General features: G+C 36.1%; 1 protein-coding gene across 4 annotated transcripts in view; it reads right to left on the minus strand.

Moving 5' to 3' along the window:
• The window catches only part of LOC110021067 (probable thimet oligopeptidase), a 160297-nt gene that overhangs the window by 32570 nt on the left and 103392 nt on the right, over positions 1-24335 (minus strand). For all 4 annotated transcript variants that reach the window (XR_002293600.1, XM_020719399.1, XM_020719398.1 and 1 more), the window contains exons 13-15: positions 21781-21888; positions 9789-9886; positions 9666-9711 (exon numbers count right to left, since the gene is read on the minus strand). Coding sequence is in view for 3 of the 4 variants with exons in the window: in XM_020719399.1 (XP_020575058.1) it covers positions 9666-9711; positions 9789-9886; positions 21781-21888 (252 nt within the window). In the remaining variant the exon portion in view is untranslated. The remainder of the gene's footprint in view (positions 1-9665; positions 9712-9788; positions 9887-21780; positions 21889-24335) is intronic.

The raw sequence follows: 24335 nt of genomic DNA on the forward strand, positions 1-24335 counted from the left end.
AATGGGCGATGCTGCGCCGAGTGGAGGGTATATATATATATATATATATATATATATATATTTGAAAAGGAAAAATTCATTGATATAAAAGAGAGGATACAATGGTTTAATGAGTAGGTACAAAGAGCTCACTCACAGCGATTACAAGTAGACGTATTCCCCAAAATATAACAAAAAGAAATCAACTTCTAATCATGGTGGGTGTAGTCGGTGGATATACCGCTTCCCCTTCCCCTAGAACTAGGGAGGGAGTCCAGCAACATACTGAGATGTGGGCTTCCGCCCGAAACTATGATACAATCATTCTGAGAATTACTGAGATGTGGCATTCCTTTTTCTTCTTCCTAGATTTGTAAACCTGTCAATCATCTACCAGAGGTAGTTCCGTCTGAACAATAGGCGGATCTTCGATGGAGGTAAATTGTTGATCTGACTCACTCTGCATTACACCTTGATCCCGACACTCCTCCAGAATTTGAGTGCCCACTTCTCTCACAATAGGTGGTTCCAAGACACTTCGGATAGCATCTGCTACAACAAAATTCGTAGTATTTGAGATCTGAGGAAGAGTTGCCTCAACAACAGTAGTTAGAAGTTGTTGGTCTAGTTGGTGAGTAGTCTTATGACTGAAATTCACATTCAAAATTTCTAGAAGATTAACAGTTTCTGCTATATTTTCCTCCACATGGATGATGTTGTTAGGACCTGCTGATCTCAAATGTGGGTGAACCCTGAAGCATTTGACAGGGGTGTGCCCAAACAGTTTACAATGATTGTAGTAGTAGGGTCTTTGTTCTGCAACAAGTGACTGTCAATCTGCATCACACCTTGATCCTGCCACTCCTCCAAAACTTGAGTACCCTCTTCTCTCGCAATAGGTAGTTCCAAGACACTTCAGCTAGCATCTGCTACAACAAAATTCGTAGTATTTGAGATCTGAGGAAGAGTTGCCTCAACAACAGTAGTTAGAAGTTGTTGGTCTAGTTGGTGAGTAGTCTTATGACTGAAATTCACATTCAAAATTTCTAGAAGATTAACAGTTTCTGCTATATTTTCCTCCACATGGATGATGTTGTTAGGACCTGCTGATCTCAAATGTGGGTGAACCCTGAAGCATTTGACAGGGGTGTGCCCAAACAGTTTACAATGATTGTAGTAGTAGGGTCTTTGTTCTGCAACAATTGACTGTCAATCTGCATCACACCTTGATCCTGCCACTCCTCCAAAACTTGAGTACCCTCTTCTCTCGCAATAGGTAGTTCCAAGACACTTCAGCTAGCATCCGCTACAACAAAATTCGTAGTATTTGAGATCTGAGGAAGAGTTGCCTCAACAACAGTAGTTAGAAGTTGTTGGTCTAGTTGGTGAGGAATAGTCTTATGAGTGAAATTCGCATTCAAAATTTCTGGAAGATTAACAGTGTCTGCTACATTTTCCTCCACATGGATTTTTCCTGTCTGCTACATTTTCCTCCACATGGATGATGTTGTTAGGACCTGCTGACCTCAAATGCGGGTGAACCCTGAAGCATTTGACAGGGGTGTGCCCAAACAGTTTACAATGATTGTAGTAGTAGGGTCTTTGTTCTTCAACAATTGACTGTTAATATCCATTGTGGGAAATACCAAGCCATTTTTCGTCCACATCAGGAGGGTGATATCCCTTTCAACAAGAATTCTTGCAACCGAAGGTCTGGTTAGATTGAAGGTGGGTGTATCCAAATTCCTATGTCTCCCTAGTGCAGCTCCAATAAAATAGAAGACTTGGTGATTGAAGTAGTGCAATTTTAGGCCAAGTAGTTTAAACTAGGGTAGGCCAGGTAGTTTAAACCAGATTGGAACTATAGGTGGTTCTTGGCAAGAGTCAAATTCAGAAGACCACTTAAGCAGTTTCATATATTTTCTATTTATTGTCATAAACTCTTTGGAAAATATTTTGGCATAGTTTTCCATTTTAGATAATTGTATCATCACATGTCTCCCATCAAAGAGACCAACCTTTCAGAGTCCCAATAGTTTGAAATCTTCAAAAGCTTTTCGAACGATTTCCATTTTTGGGATGTCTCGATTGGAACTTTCCAATGAGGGTGAATTTGAACTTGTTAACCAGTTGAAAACTTCAACATCAGAGAAGAATAGAGCTATTTTACCACCTTCCTACCCGTCTTCTTGATAAGGTTGCAGTCCTTTTGGCTTTCGAATGATTCATAGTAAACATGAGAGAAAACCTGATCTGATCCCATAGAGCCAACCATATCAGCAAAAGAAGACTTGCCAATGTTTAAAACAGAAGCAGCGGTGGTTGAGAAAGAGCAGTAGCCATGGAACAGGGAGTTGAACAACGACAAACAACAGGGATTGTGCGAGTAACTCACATACGTGCAGGGAGGACGGAAGCGAGTGCAACAGGAGACGGAGCTGCAGAACGCGACCGCAGGAAACACAGTTGACAATGGATAACGTGCGACGAAGGAGCGACGCCGCACGACGCAAAAACCTCTTCTTCTTTGAGTGTGAAAGAGCCGAGAAGACGTGCGCCGAAGGATCCGACGCCGCACGACGCAGGCGAAGCACGATGAAGAGGAGGATGCATGACAAAGAGCAAATCAACGAATAGATACCAGGTTTCTCAATTATGGCGAAACCCTAACAGAATGAAATCGGAACAGACGACATTTTTTATGTGTGTCTGTGTGTGTTTAATGCATGGTTTTTTGTTGACTTAAGACTCAAAATATAAAAATTTCGAATTGGAAGTAGAAGAAATTGTTGAAACATATGAGTGAGAAGAAATTGTTGAAGTATACGAGTGAGGGGGGACTTGTTCCGAGAAACTTATAAGGTAAATGTTAATGTCTATATTGTTATTAGAATAAATGATATAATTCTTTAAATTAAAGCTATAAAATTTTATTAAAATAATAAGTGTGATAGAAGGTTTTGATAAATCCTTGAGATTTGAAAAAGAAGGCAAAAAATTTTGTGGTTAAAAAAGATTAGTGTTTTTAATCATAAAATTCTTACATAGTTAAATCATTGTCGATTATAAATTCACTCTAGAAAATCTATGAATTTTAATAAGGCATGTTGATTTAAAAGGAAATGAGTGTTAATTAAAGAAGAAAAGAGGGGCCCACGAGAGAGAACGGCATGAGTCTTATAATTAGTTATTATTTTTTTGTATGTATTAAATTAAAATTTTAGTAACGAATAATTCCATTATTGTTTTATATGCTTAATTTTATAATCCAAAACATATTGTGAATGAAAGAATTATTAAAATGAATGAAGTGAAAAATGAAAAAAAAATAGTGGTTTCAATCACCTTAAGCGGAAGTAATTAAAAGAATTGAAATGTAATTATTACCCTAAAATGATACTTGCATAATTGCCCTCAAATGATACTTGCAGGGGATGTGATGCACTTGTGCACAATATAGAAAATGGTAAGGTGCACCTTCGAGTGCAAATTTTTTAAAGGACCAACGAGTACAATTTTGAGAAAATCTTCATGTATGACGGTAATCCTGATATTACTCTCAAAAAGATTAAAAAGGATAAATACTTCAATTGAAATGAAAATAATTAAATTTAAAATGAAAGCTTATAGTTTTATTTAGTAATGAACTGCATTTCTTTCGGTCATTCATACACAACAATTGCATATGCACTGAATATATATTAAGATTATAATTGTTTACTAAGTCGTGAAAATTTATAATTGAATTTAACAGTTTCTTTCAAGAGAAATAGTAGGTTGATATGTCTGAAAAAAGAGATTTAGACCCCGTTTGGGGAAGCTAACAACCGCGGGCGGCATTTTGAAAACGCAGCCACCCCGTTTGATTACTGCCTTCGGGCTACATTTTGGGAAACGACGTATTTGATTTTTTAATAAACACGGCAGGATCTAAATCTAATCAATCGAAAAAGTTGACCGACAGTGTATCGACCAGCGACCCGTGTTCGTTCACAATTGTTTTTCCCCGCTGCCCTCGACCTCGCCCTAGTGTCGATCGCTCTCGCACTCGCCTCTCTTGCATCAATAACTTCGATCGCTCTCAGTACTCTCTCTTGCGCTCTATCCCTTTTACGCGTATGGTTGTCTTTCTCCTCCTCGCCTCTACGATCTCTGGTAATTGTAGTTATTCCTGTGGTAATTTTTTTATGAAATGGCTTTCTTCCTACAATTTTTGGCTTTCTTCATGTGATTTTTGAGGTTGGTTGTTTTACTGAGAATTTGATGAATGGATGAAATTGGGTTGTTGATTTGTTCTAGAGCATTGTTACATGTTCCTTGGCTGTAATTTTCTAAAATCTACATTCCCTATTGTTTTATTTTTCCTTGTTTGACAAATGGCTGTAAGAGCGTGCTTCATTTGTAGATATATATACAATTAATCCTGTGGTAATTTTTGATGGAATGGCTTTGATTAGTTCACTTGCATTCTTTCGGGTACCTTAATGTGCTTGGCGCTTAATGTGCGTGGCGCATTCGTTGCTCATGCTTGTTTGGTGAATTGTTCTTTTATTTTGTGTGTTTGAATGAGCCATTAAGCAAGATCTAGAGATAATTTCTTGTTCAATTTGATGGGAGAAGTGTGTTGAGTATGATGCTCGTTATGATGATTGTTATGTTGCCTGGTGGTAGAGGTGGTGGTGGCTTTGGGTGTCTTTGGATGTGTGTGTGGGTGACTATGGAGGCTGTGTTGGTGGCTATGGGTGATGTGCTTGTTGGTGGCTTTGGGTGTGTGTTATGTTGTGCTTGAGTCTGTGGGTTGGTGGTGGATGTGATTTTGTGTGTGTTGATGGCTCTAGAGGTTGTGTCTGTGGGTGTTGTGCTTGTTGGTACCATGTGGAGGGGGTGGGTTATGGCTGTGATGGGGGATGGTTTTTGCCTGGTTGGTGGTTGTCTTGGGACCGGACTGTGGCTAAAATCAAGTATGTATAGTGGAAAAAATCATGAAGGTATTGGGATTTTCGTTCTTTCTATATCAACAACAGCATCAACACATTTTGGATTCAATTTTTGAACAGATTTTAGTTCTTGTATTTTCTTGTTTTGATTTTTAGGGGTTTTTGAGTTTATGGGTTTGTTTTTATTAGAGCTTTATTTTTTATCCTATTATTTTTTGTTTTACTAGCTATATCAGCTTCATTCTTGATTTATTTCTTTAATTAGTAACGTAATGGTTAAGACCAAAGAAGTGGCTTCATCAGCAATGTGAGATAGGGAAGTCACAATCATATTTTATAACGTTTGTATTAAAGAGATTGAGCTTAGAAATAGACCCACCACCTACTTTAACAAAGAAGAGTGACAGGATATTACGAAAAAGTTCCATGAAATGACAAGAAGGGACTACGATAGATTAAACTTTAAGAACAAGTGGGACCAGTTGAAGGAGAACTGGAAGGTATGGAAGGAACAAAAATGGTGATCAACGGACTTGGGTTGGGATATGTGGGACCAAAGAAGTGGCTTCATCCAATCAAGAGAAACATTACTTGCTATATCAGTTTCTTTCTTGATCCATTTCTTTTATTAGTAACGTAATGGTTAAGACCAAAGAAATGGTTTCATTAGCAATGCGATATTGGGAAGTCACAATCGTATTTTGCAACCTCTGTATTAAAGAGATCAAGCTTGGAAATAGACCCACCACATACTTTAACAAAGAAGGGAGGCAGAATATTACGAATAAATTCCATGAAATGACAAGAAAGGAGTATGATAGTTTAAAATTTAAGAATAAGTAGGACCAGTTGAAGGAGGATTGGAAGGTATGGAAGGAACAAAAATGGGGATCCACGGGCTTGAGTTGGGAACCTATCAAGCGAACCATTGATGCTTCAGATAATTGGAAGACCGAGAAATTGGAGGTCATAAGTAAACCCCTAAATACTTGTTCTTCCATTCATTTGTTTTGACTAATATACTTTCTCGTACGTTGCAGGTAGTGCCAACTGCCAAAAAATTCAAGGTAAGTGGCATTGAGCCAAACCTAGAGGAGAAGTTGGACCACATATTTAGTGGAGCTGTTGCGACGGGCATGCATGCGTTCACCCCAAGTGAGCATTTATTTACAAGCATACCAGATAACTTGGAGGCCAAGCAGATAGGTCGGTCAGGTGAAAGCCCCAACCCAAACCAGAGGGAGCTGAGTCCACATGCCAGTCAAAGCGGCCTAAGGTGGAGAAAAGGAAAAAGAAAGAAGTCATTTCTGTCATAAACTTAATAAATAAACTGATAGAAGTATGCAGTGCTCAATCGAGTCCTTCAAATGACACCATCATAGATGACTTTCTTCGAGTTTTGGATATATATCCTAAAGTTAGGGCAAATACGTTGTTTTATTTGAACGTCTTGGACCCACCCGCAGGCAGATATTCATGAAGATGCCCCCTAGAAATTTGTGTCCAATATTTACGTTTTTTATGGACAATTGATTCAGTGGCGTTATTGTTTATTGGCTTGTCTTTTTTCATTTTTTTAAAGCATTATTTGACTTGGATGTTTTATCTTTATTGCACGAACAATCAATATGTTGTTTTATAATTATTTTTGTTCCCTAATAATTAATCTTCATATTTTGGATATTCATTTAAATGTTGTTTGATTTGTTATTATTACCTGTACAAAACACTTTTCTATGATGGATTGACAACGACTGCGTCGTATAAGAATAATTACTGCGACTATGATTATCATGTGCGAATACAACTCCTATGTCAATCGAACTCCATGCCTGGCATCGACCTTTATTGATGATAAATGGGTCGGTGAGCTACTACAATGACACCTCACACGATTCAATAACATGTTCCGTATGACAAAAATCATATTTTTGGATCCGCTCAATGAACTACAAGCCATCATGGACTCCACAACTCCACAAGAATGACAACAAGAGAAGTGTTAACAATAACCTTCTACATTTTATTACAGATTAAATCAATGAGAGGAGCAATGAAGCGATTCCAGCATTCATCAGAGACAATAAATAGGTATTTCTTCAATACAATCCTGCCATACATACTTAAGTCTTGTCAATTTGTCGTCAAAAATAATTAAGTCAAAGAATCAAACACTTGAGACAACTTAAACAAAAATTGCAAATGGTCCGCACTTATGATTCTTTAAAGTAATTCTTTGTAACATAATACATTCTGAAGTTGAAATGAGTTACGTGACAATCACAACTTTAACTAATTTGGCAGGACTGTATTGAAGCGATTAAAGAAACCCATCTGAATGCGCGAGTATCCAACACTGAAAAGATCGCATGGATTGAAAGATGTGGAACGCCCACACAAAATGTGATGGTCGTATGTGACTTTAACAAACATTTTATCTTTTTGATAGCTGGTTGGGAAAACAGTTCACATGATAGTCATATTTTTGCTTATGCGAGAAAAATTCGAAGACACGACTTCTCTCACCCACCTCCAAGTTCGTTAAGTTATATATCACATTCATTTTTTTCAATATTTTATTACTAAATATGATTTTTAGGTCAAGTAAATATTACTTGATCGATGTTGAATATCCCTTACAAAGAGGGTATCTGGAGCCGTTTCCAAATATGAAATATCACATTTCAGATTTTGAGAGATCTAGCAAAGTTGCTCATGGCAAGAAGGAAATTTTTAACAAAATACACTACTTTAACTTCTGTAGATAAGTGTAACACCTTTAACTTCTAAGTTTATTTGACAACATTTCAAACTTCTTTTACTGTAGATAGAAATATGTATGGCACACAGATTTCCAACATCATAGTATTCCACAACCATGTCATGATTAATGGAAGCAGTTTAATCCCAAAGCATGAACTTTAAGTCTTTCAACTCCTAAGACAGACTACAGATAGTTGGATCTTTCTTTTTCCCTATTAAAAATGTCTTCAAGAGTTGGGCACATTTGAGATAATTTATCCCATCCAAGAAGTAAGAGTCATGAAGCCTAAAGAGTTTTTCTTTAATTTCATTTTCATTATTTATGATCGTCGACTCCTTGAAAGGGGTATCAAGAAAACCGTACGTAACGAAGGGAATGAAGAGCTTCAATTGGAAAGGGACTGGGATAGAAAAAAGGCTGAAAGCATAAAAATCTATCATTCTGATACAGCATATAAAAGAAGTGGCTAAGTTTAGAAACTTCTTTCTTCCAAAGAGTATGTATATAAAAACTACAAAAAAGACAAATAATTACAATAAAAAAATATAAAAATTGCCTTCAGCTATTGATTGTTTGATTAATTAGACATCATCAATTGATGTCCAAGTGTCAATCCAAGTGCACTTTCTTTATTTCTGTATATGAATCCATGGGAGACGTACTTTCTTATAAGCAATGAATCCTTAGTATCTACTTTTCCTTATCTAACACTGCTTGATCTAACCAACCTTCAACAAATCCGCCGACTGTGCAACACACTTCATCATTATTAGTTTTCCAATTAGCAAACATGCCGAACATACAAAAAAAGTTTTCTCTCAGGAAACATCAATCACTAGAAAAGTAATTAGAATTTCCAATTTTTAAGATTTCACTGACTTCATCTTTTCGACACCACTAAAGCTCATTCTAGATCTCAAACATAACAACTATTTATCGCATAAGGAAAATAATATTTCACAATTCATTCAAATTCAAACTTAAATTTGATTACTATCCAAAGCATGCAAACACTTCTAATTGAAAAAAGGGTTTGGTTATAAGGTTGAGTCCATATATATGATGCTTAAAGAAAATTTTTAATAATTTGAAAAAAAAAAGATTGTTGCAAATTTGAAATAAAGCCCTAATAAATCATAATTTCCTGGCGGTAGAGTATCAAGATTGGTCCTTGAAATTAAGCTTGGTCTAGAAGACTTTGATTCCATCAACATATAATATAATGTTAGAAATGATGCTTCTAGGCATTATCAATCATCAAGCACAAGAAAACATTGTTGAAATCATTCATATATGTTCATATTCAATCTAGAAATATGAATATTAATGACATATGTCATTCTAAAATCTATACTTCATCAAGTATCTCATTCAATACTTAAACCTACAAATGTCACCGTCTGTGGAGACTCAGGAAATTGATCAACCAATAGACAAGGACGATAATGCTCATCATTCATTCAAATTAGCTAAAAATTACATTGAATAGTTTAATATATAAATTACATCTTTTGAAATCATCTAATTAAATGTGCAACTGCAAATCCCATGAAATTTCTTCCACTGGACATCCACCAACTTTCTATTCCCTACTTATTCACATGCTTTCCCGTTCAACTACTTATGTAAATCTAAGTAATTCGCAGGATACACTGAAAGCTAAAAGAAGATTACAAAATCTGCAACAAAAGTTGATGCATGTAATGTGCATACTAGTTTTGAAGTGTCAATAATACTATCAATTATAAATTAAAAATAAAGAATCACAATTAGAGAATCATGAAGCAAAAAATTGTTGCAAAAATAATCTGCACCAAATAATCATAACCATGACTGTGTCGAAACATTTAAAGTGCATAATGGTTTTGACATTTGAATCATGAAATCACATTAAAATCAAGAACAGAATGACAATTGCAGAATCCTGGTTCAAATAAGAATAGCAGAAATAACAAAAAAAGATTTAAGATTAGAAAATACTTCACCTTATGGAAGCCAGACATCATTTTAAGAGAGAGATTCTCATAACACCTAAATACAAATACAGATTAAGCATAATTCAGCTCTTTTATAAAATAAATAAGTTAAAAAAATATCCATAAACTTACCAATTTTCAAGAAGATGGCTGGGCATTTCAACAAAATCACCCTCCACATTCAAACCTGAAAACCTAGAAAAAGCTGCACGATTGCAAATATGATGAACCTGAAAATCATGTGAAACTTTTGTCATGAGAAATCAACATAGAAAAAGGAAAGAAACTAAGCAAGTGATCAAAGGACATTAGCACATATCCAAGAAACACAAATTTGAATGCCAAACTCGACTCAGTAATATGGCCAGTCTTATGCTCAACCACGTCAACAAACCTATCACATCATCTGATTATTATTCCCATTATCTAAAATAGAGCATCAATCTAATAATAAATAAAGATAACTACTTCCACAAACCTATGACAGGGATCAATTTCCGTACAGTGTGCAAAAAAGCAATAAAATCGTAGAGGTACAAATGCTATACCAGCCGCAACAAAAGAACCTGTGAAGCAACACAGAGTAGGTGACGTGTTGTGGGACAAAAATTCAAGAACTCTTGATTTATTGTCTCTAATTTAATGAAAGCCAAAAAGAAACAGATAAAGAGAGAGAGTAACAAGAAAGATGGGGGCAATTTTCTTCCTAAGAAAAAAGAATGAAAGAGGTGAGAGAAATCTAGAGAAGGAGGTGTCCAACAACGAGCCTAGGTGAGTTCACCATCAACTTGATGATAGGAAATATAATGTAGTTTTCTAGGCGTTTTTGTCAGATTAACATTTAAAAGTATCTAAGAAGATGACGATTGATGGCAAAAACAACTGTAGGAAAGATTTGGAGGACAACCTTTTTTTCCCTGATTAGTGAGAAGATTTTGTGAAAAACTTCACGTGATTGGTTTTTCTATCTTTCAGCCATGAGGTAAATGCATTACAAAGTCATTAGGCTAGTGCATGGTTACCACTCTATCACGCAAAACGAGGCTAAACTAGTGATGTTTTTTTTAAATATGCACTTAGTTGATCACTAATGTAGAAGCAAAAATGCTATCACTTCTTATATGGGTTCAAGAATGTGATAAGACAGCCTTTAGTGGCTTTGGGCATTGAGGATTACAGCCCTTATCGAGAGTGCAAAGATAGAGATAGATCAATTGGCTATACAGAAGTGTAGAGATTTCAAAAGAGAAAGGAAGTTGAGTGGTCAAGATCTGGGCAGGCCAGTCAGTTTGTTTTGTATGGTAGTCCAATTGAAAGAGGCCTAAATCCAATAGCAGTGTCAGTGACAGTGAAAGTGGCAGCAACAACATTGTTATGAGATATGTCTAAGTGTGGAAAGGCGCATAAAGAAGAATGTCTGTCGGGTACCAACAACTATTTTGGTACCAACCAAGACGTATATCAATATTCCACCCTACTTTGGGTCACGGCCTTCTGTAGACATGAGCTGGTGCTCTACCCTCCTAGTGTAGTTTTGGCAGACCGAGATAGATTGAGTCAATAAGATTAGCTTCATCTCAGAGTTAAACCCGGTGTGCAGCCTTAGGTTTATGCACTAAGTGTCGGATGTAAATGATTCACCTGACATCATTACAGATATTTATTTACTTCAGTTAGATCTGCCAAATCTTTATTTTATATTAAACTTTTATATTTTCTTTGTTATAAATATCATATATATCCAAAATTTATTGATCAAAATTTTATTTAATCCTAGGGCAACACATTCTTTGTTCCTAAAAAATTTGTGAGAATTGAGGGACTGAACACTGCAAGGACGCTTGATATATTAGATCATTTTTTCCTAATGGGACACGCGTATGATGGATAGAAGTTGTTAAGTGAGTATAATCATCTGTGAGAAAAGCTTGAAGACGAATTTGGTAGTATTACACTAACTAAATTCGAAGTAATCATGATAATGGATTAACTAGCAATCATTTTGCAACTATAAATTGCTCTAAAAAGATAATCAATACCAATATCTCGAGCAAAGAAAAAATTAAATTGATCAATTGATGTATGAACTATGTTAATGTAATTTAAATTTCGAGGATAAAATTTTTATAAGGATGAGAGCTTATAATAATTAAAAACAAATACATAATTAAAATTAGATAAGTTATAATAATAATAATAAAAAGTACCATGCATGATACCTACAATGCAATTGTCGTTCGAACGAGATGTGCCACCCATGGCTACAATAGGGGTTAACCCCTCCTTCAAACAAAATAAATGAGAAAAAAAGATTGAGACAGCAACGGGTGCAGGAGAGGAGGAGAAGGCGAGAGATAGGGGGAGTGAGGGAGACTGAGCAAACAATGTCTCAACTGAGCGACTCACAGAAACTTTTCCTATGTGCGGGAGATGCTCGATCGAGTGACAGCAAGCTTCAAACATGAAGAGTGTCTGACTAGGGAGAAAAGGGAAAACCACAAGACTTTCCCTCTAGTGGGAATTTCTTTCCACACTCGAAACACTTGAACGAGCCCTGCTCACTCTAAGCACAAGAATGGATAGACAAAAAGGACAACGTGAGTTTAAACTGTGAGGACATAAAGCAAACCATTAAATTTTATTTTTTCATTATTTCTTATTCCTCATATTAGGGAAATTGCTTCGTAGCATTGGAGAAACATTTTCAAAATCCTTAAAACTTAAATTTTCTAGATTGTTAGGGTATTTGTGGGAGAAGAAATCAAAATAAAAAAAAACTTCAAATATGACATCTAATTGTCTCAGCTCACAATGGCATGGCCTTGATCTTTGTAGTATTCATCTCGGCAATGTTGATGCCATAAACTGTCTCATCTTGGTAAAAGACTACGGTGCCACCCAGCAGACAATGGCCTCAATCTTTGTAGTTTTCATCTGAATACATGCACTATACATCATATAACCCAAGTAACATACATGTGATGCAATAAAGTGGCACTTCTTTGGATGGGTGTAGAGCTTCTTTGATCGTAACACCTTGAATACTATCCTCGGATGGTGTAAGAGCTCCTCCTCGAATCAGCTATATCCAGAATGTCGTTGAAGTACGCCACCACAAACTTTTCGATGTGGGACCAATACACCTAATTTATACACCTCATTAATGTGTTGGGTGCATTAGACAATCTGAAAGACAACTGTCTACTCGTACAATCCATCCAGAGCCTTGAAAGCGTTCTTCCACTCGTCATTTGGCCTCATCCGAATCTGGGAGTACCCACTGCATAAGACAACCTTAAAAAAGAGAATGACTCCATGCAACGGATCCAAGAGATCGTCCAAGCAAGGTATGAGAAACTAGTACTTGATAGCAATCTTGTGGGTGGCCCTACTATCAATGCACATCCTCCACGATCGTCTTTCTTGAGTACCATCAGGGAGGCAACATCACACGAACCGGTTGTCTCTGACCAATTCTCTCGCGATGAGATCATGTATATGTATCTCGGCATCTCGTATTCTGCAGGCCTCAATCTATAGGCAGGACGATTTGGTAATACCGATCCAAAAAATGAGATTGATGATGTTTTTAATATCTCTTAGTGGTGGCAATCCCTCTGAAAGGCTATCAGTCATCATATCCTGAAATTAACATAGCAATGACTGCATTGCTGCTGGTATCTCACTATCCTCAGTTCCTTTAGTAGGACCAACACCATTGTTGCTGAAGCATTCTGAACTGACTGCATGAAAGTGTCTCTCGAGCTAACACCTCGTCTGTAACGTCAACGTCTCTCGCATCCTTGACAGGTAATAACATGAAGTGTTTTCCATCTCTTTTAAATGAAAAAATATTTTTGAAGTCGTCGTGTTGGGTTTTGTGGTCGAAGTGTCATGGCCTCCCTAACATTACATGACATGCATTCAAATGAAACACGTTACACGACAGTCGCTCCTGTAACTGATCTCCAATCAAAAAAAATTCAACCAAGCACTGTTGATCCATACATATCTCGTTTCCCCTCATCAACCAGGTAAGGGAGAGGTTTGAATATGCTTATGTGTAGCCAATCCCAATTTCTTCACCATCAATGTGGATACTACATTCTCACAACTCTCATTGTCAAAAAACAAACTGCAAATCTTGCCTTTCAACGTGCATTTGATGTGAAAAATATTGTCTCAGCCATGAATGATCCTTTCATGTCTCCGTGTGTAGGGCAATCTGTATGACGAGCATCTCTCCCTCATCCCCTGGAGCTGATGTTCTCCAAAGATTCTCCTCTGTTTCCTCCTTGAAGACGCCCTATTATGTGAACAAAGCAACTCTGCCAGTGGAATAGCTGGAAGCTACATGTTCATAGCCAAGGCATCTGAAACTTTCCTGGCAGGCACTGTATTGAGCCAACCATCCTTTTTTGGTTTTATTCCAATCAGATTTGTTGTATCGCATCTGTATCATATCTTTCCAACTAAAGTTTACCCTTGTTGGTGAGTGCATTTACAGGTGATTTCTTGCATGGGGACTGTTGTCTAATTGAGGGTTATTGTCTACTTTGTTTCTATTGTCTCTCCACTTTCTATTGTCTCACAATTACCAATACGACTATAAATTCACAATGTTTCAGATAGAGGGCTGCAGCCCCCCAGATAACGGGTTATGATATGTTTCTTTGGCTCGATCAACTCACACTTTATATGCAACTAATCAAACTGTGTCGTGAACTCCTCTACTAATAGATTTTATTTTTTTTTTTGAGAAAGCCCAAAAGCTAATACATTAAAAGAAAATAAGAATACATATAGATTGTGTGGAAGGACCCAAACATCGCACCCTCCCCCCACGATAACTATCACATACAAATGGTTTCAAAAAAAGAGAAAATACAGAAAATTACAAAAGACCTAAAGAATAAAACAAAAAATGCCAAAAAACATAGTATCAGGTAGCTAGAGAGCGTCTCAATTTTCCTTTGTCTCTACCTCTAGTTCTAGGAAAGGAGCCAGCCAATAAATTGGTAAGATGAGTGTCATTGTCAGTAGTGACCAAAGTATCATCCAATAAGTTTCCAACCTCGAGTCGGCCTCCAGTCTTCTTCTCCCTTCTGGAATAGAAATGTCATTCTTCATCCGAAGATTGACTCGCCTGATCAGTGGATTGGTCTAAAGTGTGCGGACATGTGTAGGATGTTGAACCTTAGAAGTAACTGCTTGTTGTACCAGCTGATCTTTGATTGAGTCAAAGAAACACTCTTGTGTGTCTTGGCATGTAAGTGAGTCTTCTTCAATAACAGTGAGTGATATAAGCACTTTTGGATCTGTACCTGTAGTACGATGTTCTTCATCAAGAACTGCGATGTTGGGTAAAGGATCGGCTTGCACCTTCTCAGCAGAGATGGTAGATGGCTGATCTTTAGCGATATCCAAAACATGTGTTGTGGTAGTTTTCTCTCCAGATGGAACAGATATGTCCTGAGTAGTGGGATTAGATCCATCATATTCACTTGATCTTTAGATTTCAAGTTAAGATGAAACTTATGACATTTATCAAGTGTATGCCCAAGCATCTTACAATGAGAACAGTAAGACGGTCTATGCTCCATAACGATTTGTTTTCAATATCCATTATGACTTGTGCCCAACCAGACTTTAGTAACACCAGGTAAAGTAATATCTCTTTCTACAAGTATTTCGGACACAGAAGGTCTGCTTAAGTTGAAAGTCGGTAGATCTAGCTTCATAGGGTCCTCAAGTATGGTCCCAATAGAGTAAAAAACCTGATGATAAAAAAAGTGCAGCTTGAGACCTGGTAGACTGAACCATACTGGTACAGTAGGAGGTTCATGATTAGGTTCAAAATCAGGAGATCACTTGAGTAGTTTCATTGATTTACCAGCAATGTTGAGATCTCTCTACTGTAGATGTAGTCCAAGAAACATATCCTGGTAGCAATGTGATCGTAGGTATTTTCTGTGCACTCCTTCCTCATCTTCTCCCGCTTACTAATCTTATGACTATATTCTCTCTTTCTCTGTCTCTGCAAGTCTTTCCAACACAAGGAGGCGCTTCTCCTCAACTTGATAGCTACAAGCTTCAACTTCCAACACAAGGAGGCGCTTCTCCTCAACTTGATTGCTACAAGCTTCAACCTTTTATCCTCTGACACTTCTTTGTACTCGAAGATCCTCTGAACTGATTGTAGTCATTCGATAAATAGTCAGGATCCATACCTCCATTGAACTCTGGTAGGTCCATTGATACCAAAATTCATGTATCCTCTAAAGTAACCTCCTCTCTGGGCCTCCTCCAATACTGAATTTCAAAGTGTCAGGACAAGTCTTCTTCATCACTAAAGTCATCCCTATGGAAGGGATCCACATTCTCGACTCCTTCTCTTTGATTTTCCAGATCACGATATCATCAATCTCCACGAGGCTCTGCTGAAGCCGATGGATCTCTTACTGTGTCTCCTACCAGGTGGGTTCCAGCATGTCTCTTCTTGGTGGCATGATTAGGGTGTGGAGTTGGAGGAGGTTGAGGATAGGAAATAAAATTTTTGGTGGTGGGGTGTAAGATGGACACCAGAAAATGACAAAGGTTATAATAGCTTTGATACCAAATGATATCAGGGTTAGCCCAAAAAATTGATAGAAAAGCAGACTTTATTACTCAAACCAACGAAGCTACATTCAAAACTCAGAACGGGAAAGAAAAAACATAACAAACACCAAAATTTTACTAGGGTTAGGTAGGAATACCCGTGGACAACAGAGAGGAGGGATTGGGATAGGTGGTTGTCGGTTGGTGAAGGGTAGGATGGGTTTCGATCGTGGTTGGAAGGGACAGAAGGTCACTCTTAAAGCAGGTGGCACGAATAGGAGTTGCGGTATAGGGGGAGGACCAAGAAGAGGCTACGGCACAGCGGGTACGGGTTTGTGGCACACAGGATAGGAGGCATGAGGGCTTGCAGCAGCAGCAGCAACAGGTAAGGGGTTTTGGGATTAGCGGCTGGAAACAAGAGAAAGGAGGGTGCAGGTTGGAAGGTAGCAAGAAAGGGAAAGGTTGATGGAGATAATCACCACCTCAGAGCAGGAGACACCACTTGTGCTCGGATACGCCCAAGCACGGATGACTGCCAACAAGAAAAATATAAAAGCAAGAGAAAAACTAAACCCTAAACAGTATCATATTTATAATAGAGATAACTGGTGGTTGGTGCAACCATCAAACCTAAGTAGGGCCGACCAGTTAAGCCTCATTGCTGGACCGGCCAAATCCTTATTGTATAGGGGGAGTAGGTTCAACACTAGCCCCCACGTCACCACATCTCTCAATTCATAAAATCAGAAAATAACTATCCTCCAAAACCCTATTATAACATAAATATAAGATGCCTCAAAATAAATACTTAATTAGAAATTAGGGAAATATGCAAGAATAAAAAAAGGAAAAAAGGAAGGAAACTTGCTAAAGAAATAAAAGAAATAAAATAAAAAGATTGTGTTCAATCTCTTGCAACCTGCGTCCCTGCATTCCACGGCTTCTGTGATTCCCTAGTCAAGGAATAGACTCTTCGCATTATTCTCCCGGGCTAGGAGAAGTGTTTGCTTTTGCCGACCGACTTGGATCCCACAATCAGGTGTTCTTTTCCACAAAACACCAAAAGAGATTTCCAGTGATGTGGTTCACTCCTCTTATATAATCATCTGTTGATGGGTGTACTGTTGAACTAAATTAGAAATTAGCACCCGGATTACTCTACATAGCTTTCCAGAAATAGCTCAAAAAATTCTGATATCTGACATATTGAACCTCTTTCGGATCTGTCAAGTTAGGAGGTATATTTTATATCTAAAAATCTTAAAATTCTATTATCTAGGTTTGCCATGTGTCCAATGTCGACTCCTCGAACTCACTAATCCCTTAGACACCCAATGTTAGACCTTTATGCTTCACTTAACACCTCTAAAAGGTAGTTTCTAATGACAAATTCTTAAGACCCTATAAGAACGCCCATTACTTGGGATTCCCTACCTTCTAGGACAACCAATAATAATCTTGTCAGTATCACATTAGCTTAGCATGGATCACTAACATCTCTCCAGCATCGGCTATAAGCTAATACTAATCCACATTCTCCTCCTCTAAGTCTTTACAATGTGCCTCCTCTACTGCATCCTGCTCAATGAAAAATAATATTTTCAAGATAAGCAATTTGAAGTAATGCGCAAAAAATCATTGCAATTAAAGAACTTCCTAGCTGGGACGGATTTGAGCGTGCTAGAGGTCTTCACCTTACCTCCACTCTGAAATAGTTTTTCCTCTAATAAAGTAGGCTAGGATATTCGACTGTGTACTCCAGTCGCTTGAACATGTAATTGAACTATACATGTAAGATGTGATGGTCAACTAATGACGGTGTTATTACCTTAACTTTAATACTAGGGTTTGTACATCAAGTAGAGACCAATACGGCTGCAATTGAACCGCATCACTGATAGATGACCTCAGTACTCCAAGATATATTGTCAGTGTGTGCTCCTTTGATTCCACCAACTCATATTTCAACATGAGTTGATCAAAGTTAGTTGTGTACTCCCCACAAAAGTGTAAAGTTATAAACACATATTGTCAGTAATATGAGGGAATGTATTTTCACTATATCTCCATTTTCATCTTAGACCACCTGGTGAGCTTACTCTTCCCTTCTCGCTGTTGAATACTCTACAAGTTCTCTCACCACAATAACACCTTTTTTTCCTAAGCTTGAAGGCTGCTATTTTAACACTCTTATGCCGAGAAACATCCTTGTACTAAAAAATTGCTCCACTATTTGATGCCACTTAATAAACTCATCTAAATCTATGCAACCATCAAAATCCAGTAAATCTATCTTTACTCCAAGATCATGGCTTCTCTGATATTCCATGTCGAATAGTCGAGGTAGTGATTCTTCGTCACCAAAAAACAGCCTCGTGAAAGGAATTCGCTTATTCCTCTCGATTTGGCGAGTCACCATTGTGAAAACTAGTGACCTCACTGGATTGTCTAATCTTAGAGCGACAAGACTCTGTTGCATTGAAAATTTCTTACTGCATATCCTCCATGATGATTTCTTGGATGCCTTGTTGAGGGATTTTCCATGGCGGCATGATGTCTGTTTCTTCTAACAGAAGTTTGATGGAAAAGAAAAAAGTGAAAGTTTTTTTGAGGGCTAAGGTTTTGAAGGAAAGTGTTTGGGCGAATTTTTGGTGGACGCAGAAAAGTAGGATTTTGAAATTTTATGGTTGGTGCTAGGAATTGCGTTAGGAACAGTTTTGAGTATGGTGGGAAATTTTTTTTCTTTTTTTGAATTAGGATTTAGGGCAAGGAAGACAAAACCCTAAAAACCTAGGGCTTGCTGGCTCTAATACCATAGGACACAGTTCTAGGGCTCCTCTAATGTATTTAGGCTGCGGGTTTTATGGTGAGATAGTTGCGGAATGTCAAGGAAATGACAATAGGGATTTTCAGTGGCATTGGGAAGGATGTAAAAAACATGTTGTAGGACAGCTGGTTTGCCAAGTGCGACAGCTTTCCGAACTAAAAGCAGCAACCCAATGGCAATTGGATTTACAATCTGCCTGACAGAGAACTGGAATCGATAAAAAAGCTGCTTCCAGCTGAAAACAGCACATGATAGCAAGTTTGGACGGCAGTTAGGCAGTAAAACAGCAAGCGAGTGACAAAACAATGACATGCAGACGTCGAGGGAATTCCAGCACATGTTCCTCGGTAGGTTACAATAACACCACTTGCAATAGGAAAAGGCTACAACACTTGGAAGAGCAAAAAATGAAGAATCACATCTCCCAATTCATAAAATCAGCAAAAATTATTCTCCAAAACCCTGTATATATAAGAACTATAAAAGAAGAAACAAAGGAAGAAAAAGTGTTAAAGAAATAAAGGTAACAAAATAAAGAGGAAATAAAATAAAAAGGATGTCTTCAGTCTCAAGCGTCCTGGTCTCACAACATTCTACGGCTTCTGTGATTCCACAGTCTCGGAATACTCTTCTCATCATTTATTTTAAGCCACATGCAAATATTTTCCAATATGGCCATTGGGGAATTAGCACAATTCTACTTATCCGTGGCACTACATGTGACGTAAATTACCATATCAATTCCTGATTTTTTCATGATTTAGCGTAAGAAGACTGGAGAGTCTCTTCCTTTACTTTTCACTAGCAACAGTCCTAGAAAAAGTTTATGTTAATTGTAGCTTAAGATCAATATTGCACTCTTGATTTTATACTTTCAAATTAGTAAACCACAAAAAAGAATATAAAAGCAAACATATAAATTTTTGAAATATCTAAAACAAGAAAAAAAAATGTTAAAGAAGACAGCCGGGCACCACACTTTTATTAAAATCATTAAATAATATAAAATATCATCATCCTTACTGAAAGAAATATAAACCAAAAATAAAAATAAAAAACAGATATTTGATGGATTAATCAAGACCCATTAAAACCTCCTTATCACTAAAATTGAAGGATTGTGTTAACTTAAAATCTTGCAAAGTGAAAAGAAAAGAAGAAGACAACTTGGTGTTGAGTTCCTTTCCCTTAACAACTAAACCAAGGAATTGGCACTCTAAAACTTGTATACAATATGCAATCTAGGTATGATAAAAACATACAACAACAAAAATTTATCCCACTAAGTGGGGTCGGCTAAATGAATCATTTTTCTCCATTGTGTCCAATTGGAAAGTCATATTTTCATTTAATTTTAATAAACTAAAATCATTTTTTATACAAATACCCCTCTGCCTTTCTTAACATAAGTCGAATGTAAACCATCTACACTCCTAATCGGATCATCAGATGGTCGATGTTTAATGTGAGAAGTTAAATTTAGAACTAATAATAATGAGAAGTTAAAATAATGCAACTCTTCATAATTAACTCACAAAGAGTATTCTTTATTTTACAGTTCTTCATCTTATAATCTAGAACTAATAATATTGAGAAATTAAATTTAGTTGTCACGATCATTTAGGGGTTGTATGGCAACGTATTATATTTAAGTTATTAGGATTTAGTAAATCCTGTAAATTCGGATTTAGTAAATCCTGTAAGAGTTAAATCTAAAAGGCTGTTTGAAAACGGATTTGATAAATCCAGCTAAATTATGTCAACCTATTTGGCAACTTATATTTAGATTTAAAAGTTTATTACGTTTGTTAGAATAAAAAATTATATATTATTTTATTATTATAATAAAAAATAATTATTAAATTTGATTAAATTCAAATTCGAAATAATTCTAATTATACTAATTAATAACTAGAGATTTATTAAAGTAATTGATTACTAATTTAAAAATCATTAAACTAATTACTTTTTAAATAATAATTTAACATTATTTTAAATTGCTTAGTTATTAATTATATTAACTAAAAATTAATTAAATTTTAAAGTATTTTTATTCATTAATTAACTATTAAATAATTGTATTTAAACTTATTTAATTACTATTAATTTAATAATTTATTCACTATTTATTAATTATTACTTAATTAAAACAATAAAATTAACTTGAATAAAAAAAATAAAATCACAAACTTATCTTCTCTTCCCCTCTGTGCCCGAAACACTTGCCTACTTCACTCCACCTCTCCCGGCTTCCAAGTTTCACACAAAACCATCTCCTTCGTGACCAAACCCTCACGATACAGTTGCGAATAGAAATAACTAGGAAGGTAGCGACAGGATCGCAGTGTACAAAGACCAGAAATTCCTATCTTTCTCCTCTTTGCCTTTTGTTCCTACTGAAAGCTAACATCAAATCTTCCTTTTCAAGAAAAAGCATGTCTCGAATTTACAATTTGCCGATTCACGAGATTTAGTAAATCTGGGATTTAAGGCCTAAATCCGTGAAATCTGGAATTCTCAAATCTGCAGCTTTATTTTGTCCATAATGACCGTTGGCAAGATTTAGGCTAAATCCCGCTTAAATCCTGCTCTAAATCCGTTATCAGACATGCCCTCGGGATTTATCAGGAAATACACTAAGAAAAATCCACATTGTTAAAGCTCGAAAGGCAAACAATAAGATAAAATATAGCATACCACATGAGTGAACTCATGGAAGAGGCATATGACATCAGAGAACCGCAATAGGGCCGGGCACTCATCAAATTGCTTTGGACAATGAGATATTAGTAAGGTAACAGGAATCTGCAAAAGAAGAAAATGAAAGCAAAACAAGTCATTGATTGCAGCTTTCAATATGCTGATGTGACAATATCCTAAATCTGAAAATGAAAAGTGTAAGGAATTCGAACATATTTGATGTTTAACCACAAATACTACAAATGACTATGGACTCCAAAAATTTGCATCCTTGAAAAGTTTCTTTTTTATTAGTATGTCAACAAATAAAGAAGAACAGATTATGCTATTAGGCATGAACAACAAGTAGTCTATCATCTCAATATTAAGCAAAAAGAGAACATACTTTAACAATTTGTCAAAGAAAAAAAACTCTAGAGTGTGAGCTGGCCTCAAATAAGTGCGGCTCTTTTATGAGAGTAGTTTCATGTTAAATGTTTAGTGTGCAAATTTGGTAGCAAATAAGCTAATACTTAAGAGTTTGTTGTCATTTTGATAGGACTTTATGAGCTGATTCAACATTTCCCACAGATGCAAAAACCTATGGATAATTACCTCACCTAATTGCAAGAGAACGCTTTCATTTAAGACTAACAGATTATATGTACATAAATTATAGTAGCAGCAATTTAGTTTTAAGAAAAAAAAAAGAAAAGTCATTAACTTAATGCCAATGGCAGGTGAATGATGAAAAATCAAACAAAGATCTCATGATTCTATCATCCCAAATTTTCATGAATATTAGTCTAATTAGCCAAAGGATATAGTGTGAACTTGACTCAGGAGCCATTATCAATAGACTGCAATGCATTATTCAAAAAAAAAACTTTATAGAACTTCGTAGATATTTGGCCAGAAGGATACTTATAAACCAACCTAAGCTATAAAAGGTTTTATGCCTGATCAAGTGCAATTCAACTGGGGGGGGGGGGTGGGGGGGGGGGGGGTGAACAATTAGCTTACTGTCAAACTTTGTTAATAAAAATTACTTAATAGTAACACTTTGCAACATTTAACTGGAAAAAAAATAACACTTCACATCCTTACTAATATGAGATTTGGAGAGTTAATTATAAAGATACATTTGATATGACAGACTCTTTGTGAGTTTTGATTATCTTTAACTCGTTACTCAAAACAAATTAATGCAAAAAATTGCTGGATAATTGTTTTAAGCATAAAACAATAGAATTTTCTTGAATATTTATACATATCGTAAATTTTTGAATTTTCATATTTTTTTGTGACAATATAGGCAGAAAGCATTTTACTTTAACATTTGATGACATTTTGCAAATATCATCTCTCCGGATGAGGTAACACAATCATCATTGTCAATGCTTGCTTGAGATATTTGTATTTGCAACGTGAGCATTTAATTTTTGAAAATGGACACTCCTTGAAGGTGAAAATGGACAATCCGGCTATGATATACACTAGCTATATCATTTTGAAAAGGCTCATCTTCCGGCTATGATATACACTAGCTATATCATTTTGAACCTTTTTGACACAGTTTTATCGTCTGAAAAGGCTCATCTGTTTATGTGTTCACATATAACTTGAATTCCTTTAAATAATCTTTATATGACAAACTTTATCAAATCTATTCCTATTTTAAAAGACCCTGGTGATACCAAAAAAAAGAAGCATTGTAAAAAAAATTTTAACCAAAGACATTAAGGGCCTAATGCAACGTAAACCAATTAATTTTTTAAAACAAGTGTTTAATTTGCAGTCTGTGATGTTAAGAGCTCGTTGGATTAAATGGTAAGGGAAGAATTTAAATTTATTCTTTAAAAAAAGACTTATCAATGCCAACAACAATGATTTGGAGAATAGATTTAAGAAGCGAAACTTAAGGCAATATCCTATAGGCAAGACAATCCGCTCAAGGGCATGCAGACGCATTCTCAATTATTTTTAAACTTGATAAGGGAGTTTGTGAATTATCAAAATGATTGGAACTTTTTCTAAAATAGTTGCACGTTATTTAGAGTACTGAATAATTTAAGTTAGTTTTATTTTAGTGTGACAAATTTTATAATTTTAGGTTTAAACCTTGGTATGTTTACCAGAGTGCATGGACATAAACATTGCTTCTAAAATTTGAACATCACTTAAAAGCACATTTTTGGTGCGTTTACATGAAATTTAAGTTGTTATATTTGATTTGAAAATCATATAGCAGTATGAGTACATATTTTGAAACTTCATTTAAATCATTTAGAACTTTAACGATTTTGGTCAGTGTCGGCACTAAAAGAAAGTTAAAAGAAAGTTTGGGGGATCGCCCGTAAGAAGCTGTCGGCAGCCGGAATTGAAATCTCATCGCCCGCTTCGGAAGGACGTTTCAATTTATGTATATATATGTATATAATTTTAGAAAAATATGAAATTAAACTGACCTCATATTTTTCATAGTTTAAATGAAAGAGCACTCTACCTCAAATCCTGTATATATCCCGAGGGATAAACACAAGACTTGAGGGTGAGGCTCAATCAAATAAATT

Source organism: Phalaenopsis equestris, unplaced genomic scaffold (genome assembly GCF_001263595.1).
Source record: "Phalaenopsis equestris unplaced genomic scaffold, ASM126359v1 Scaffold000120, whole genome shotgun sequence".
In the NCBI taxonomy this organism is placed as follows: Eukaryota; Viridiplantae; Streptophyta; class Magnoliopsida; order Asparagales; family Orchidaceae; genus Phalaenopsis; species Phalaenopsis equestris.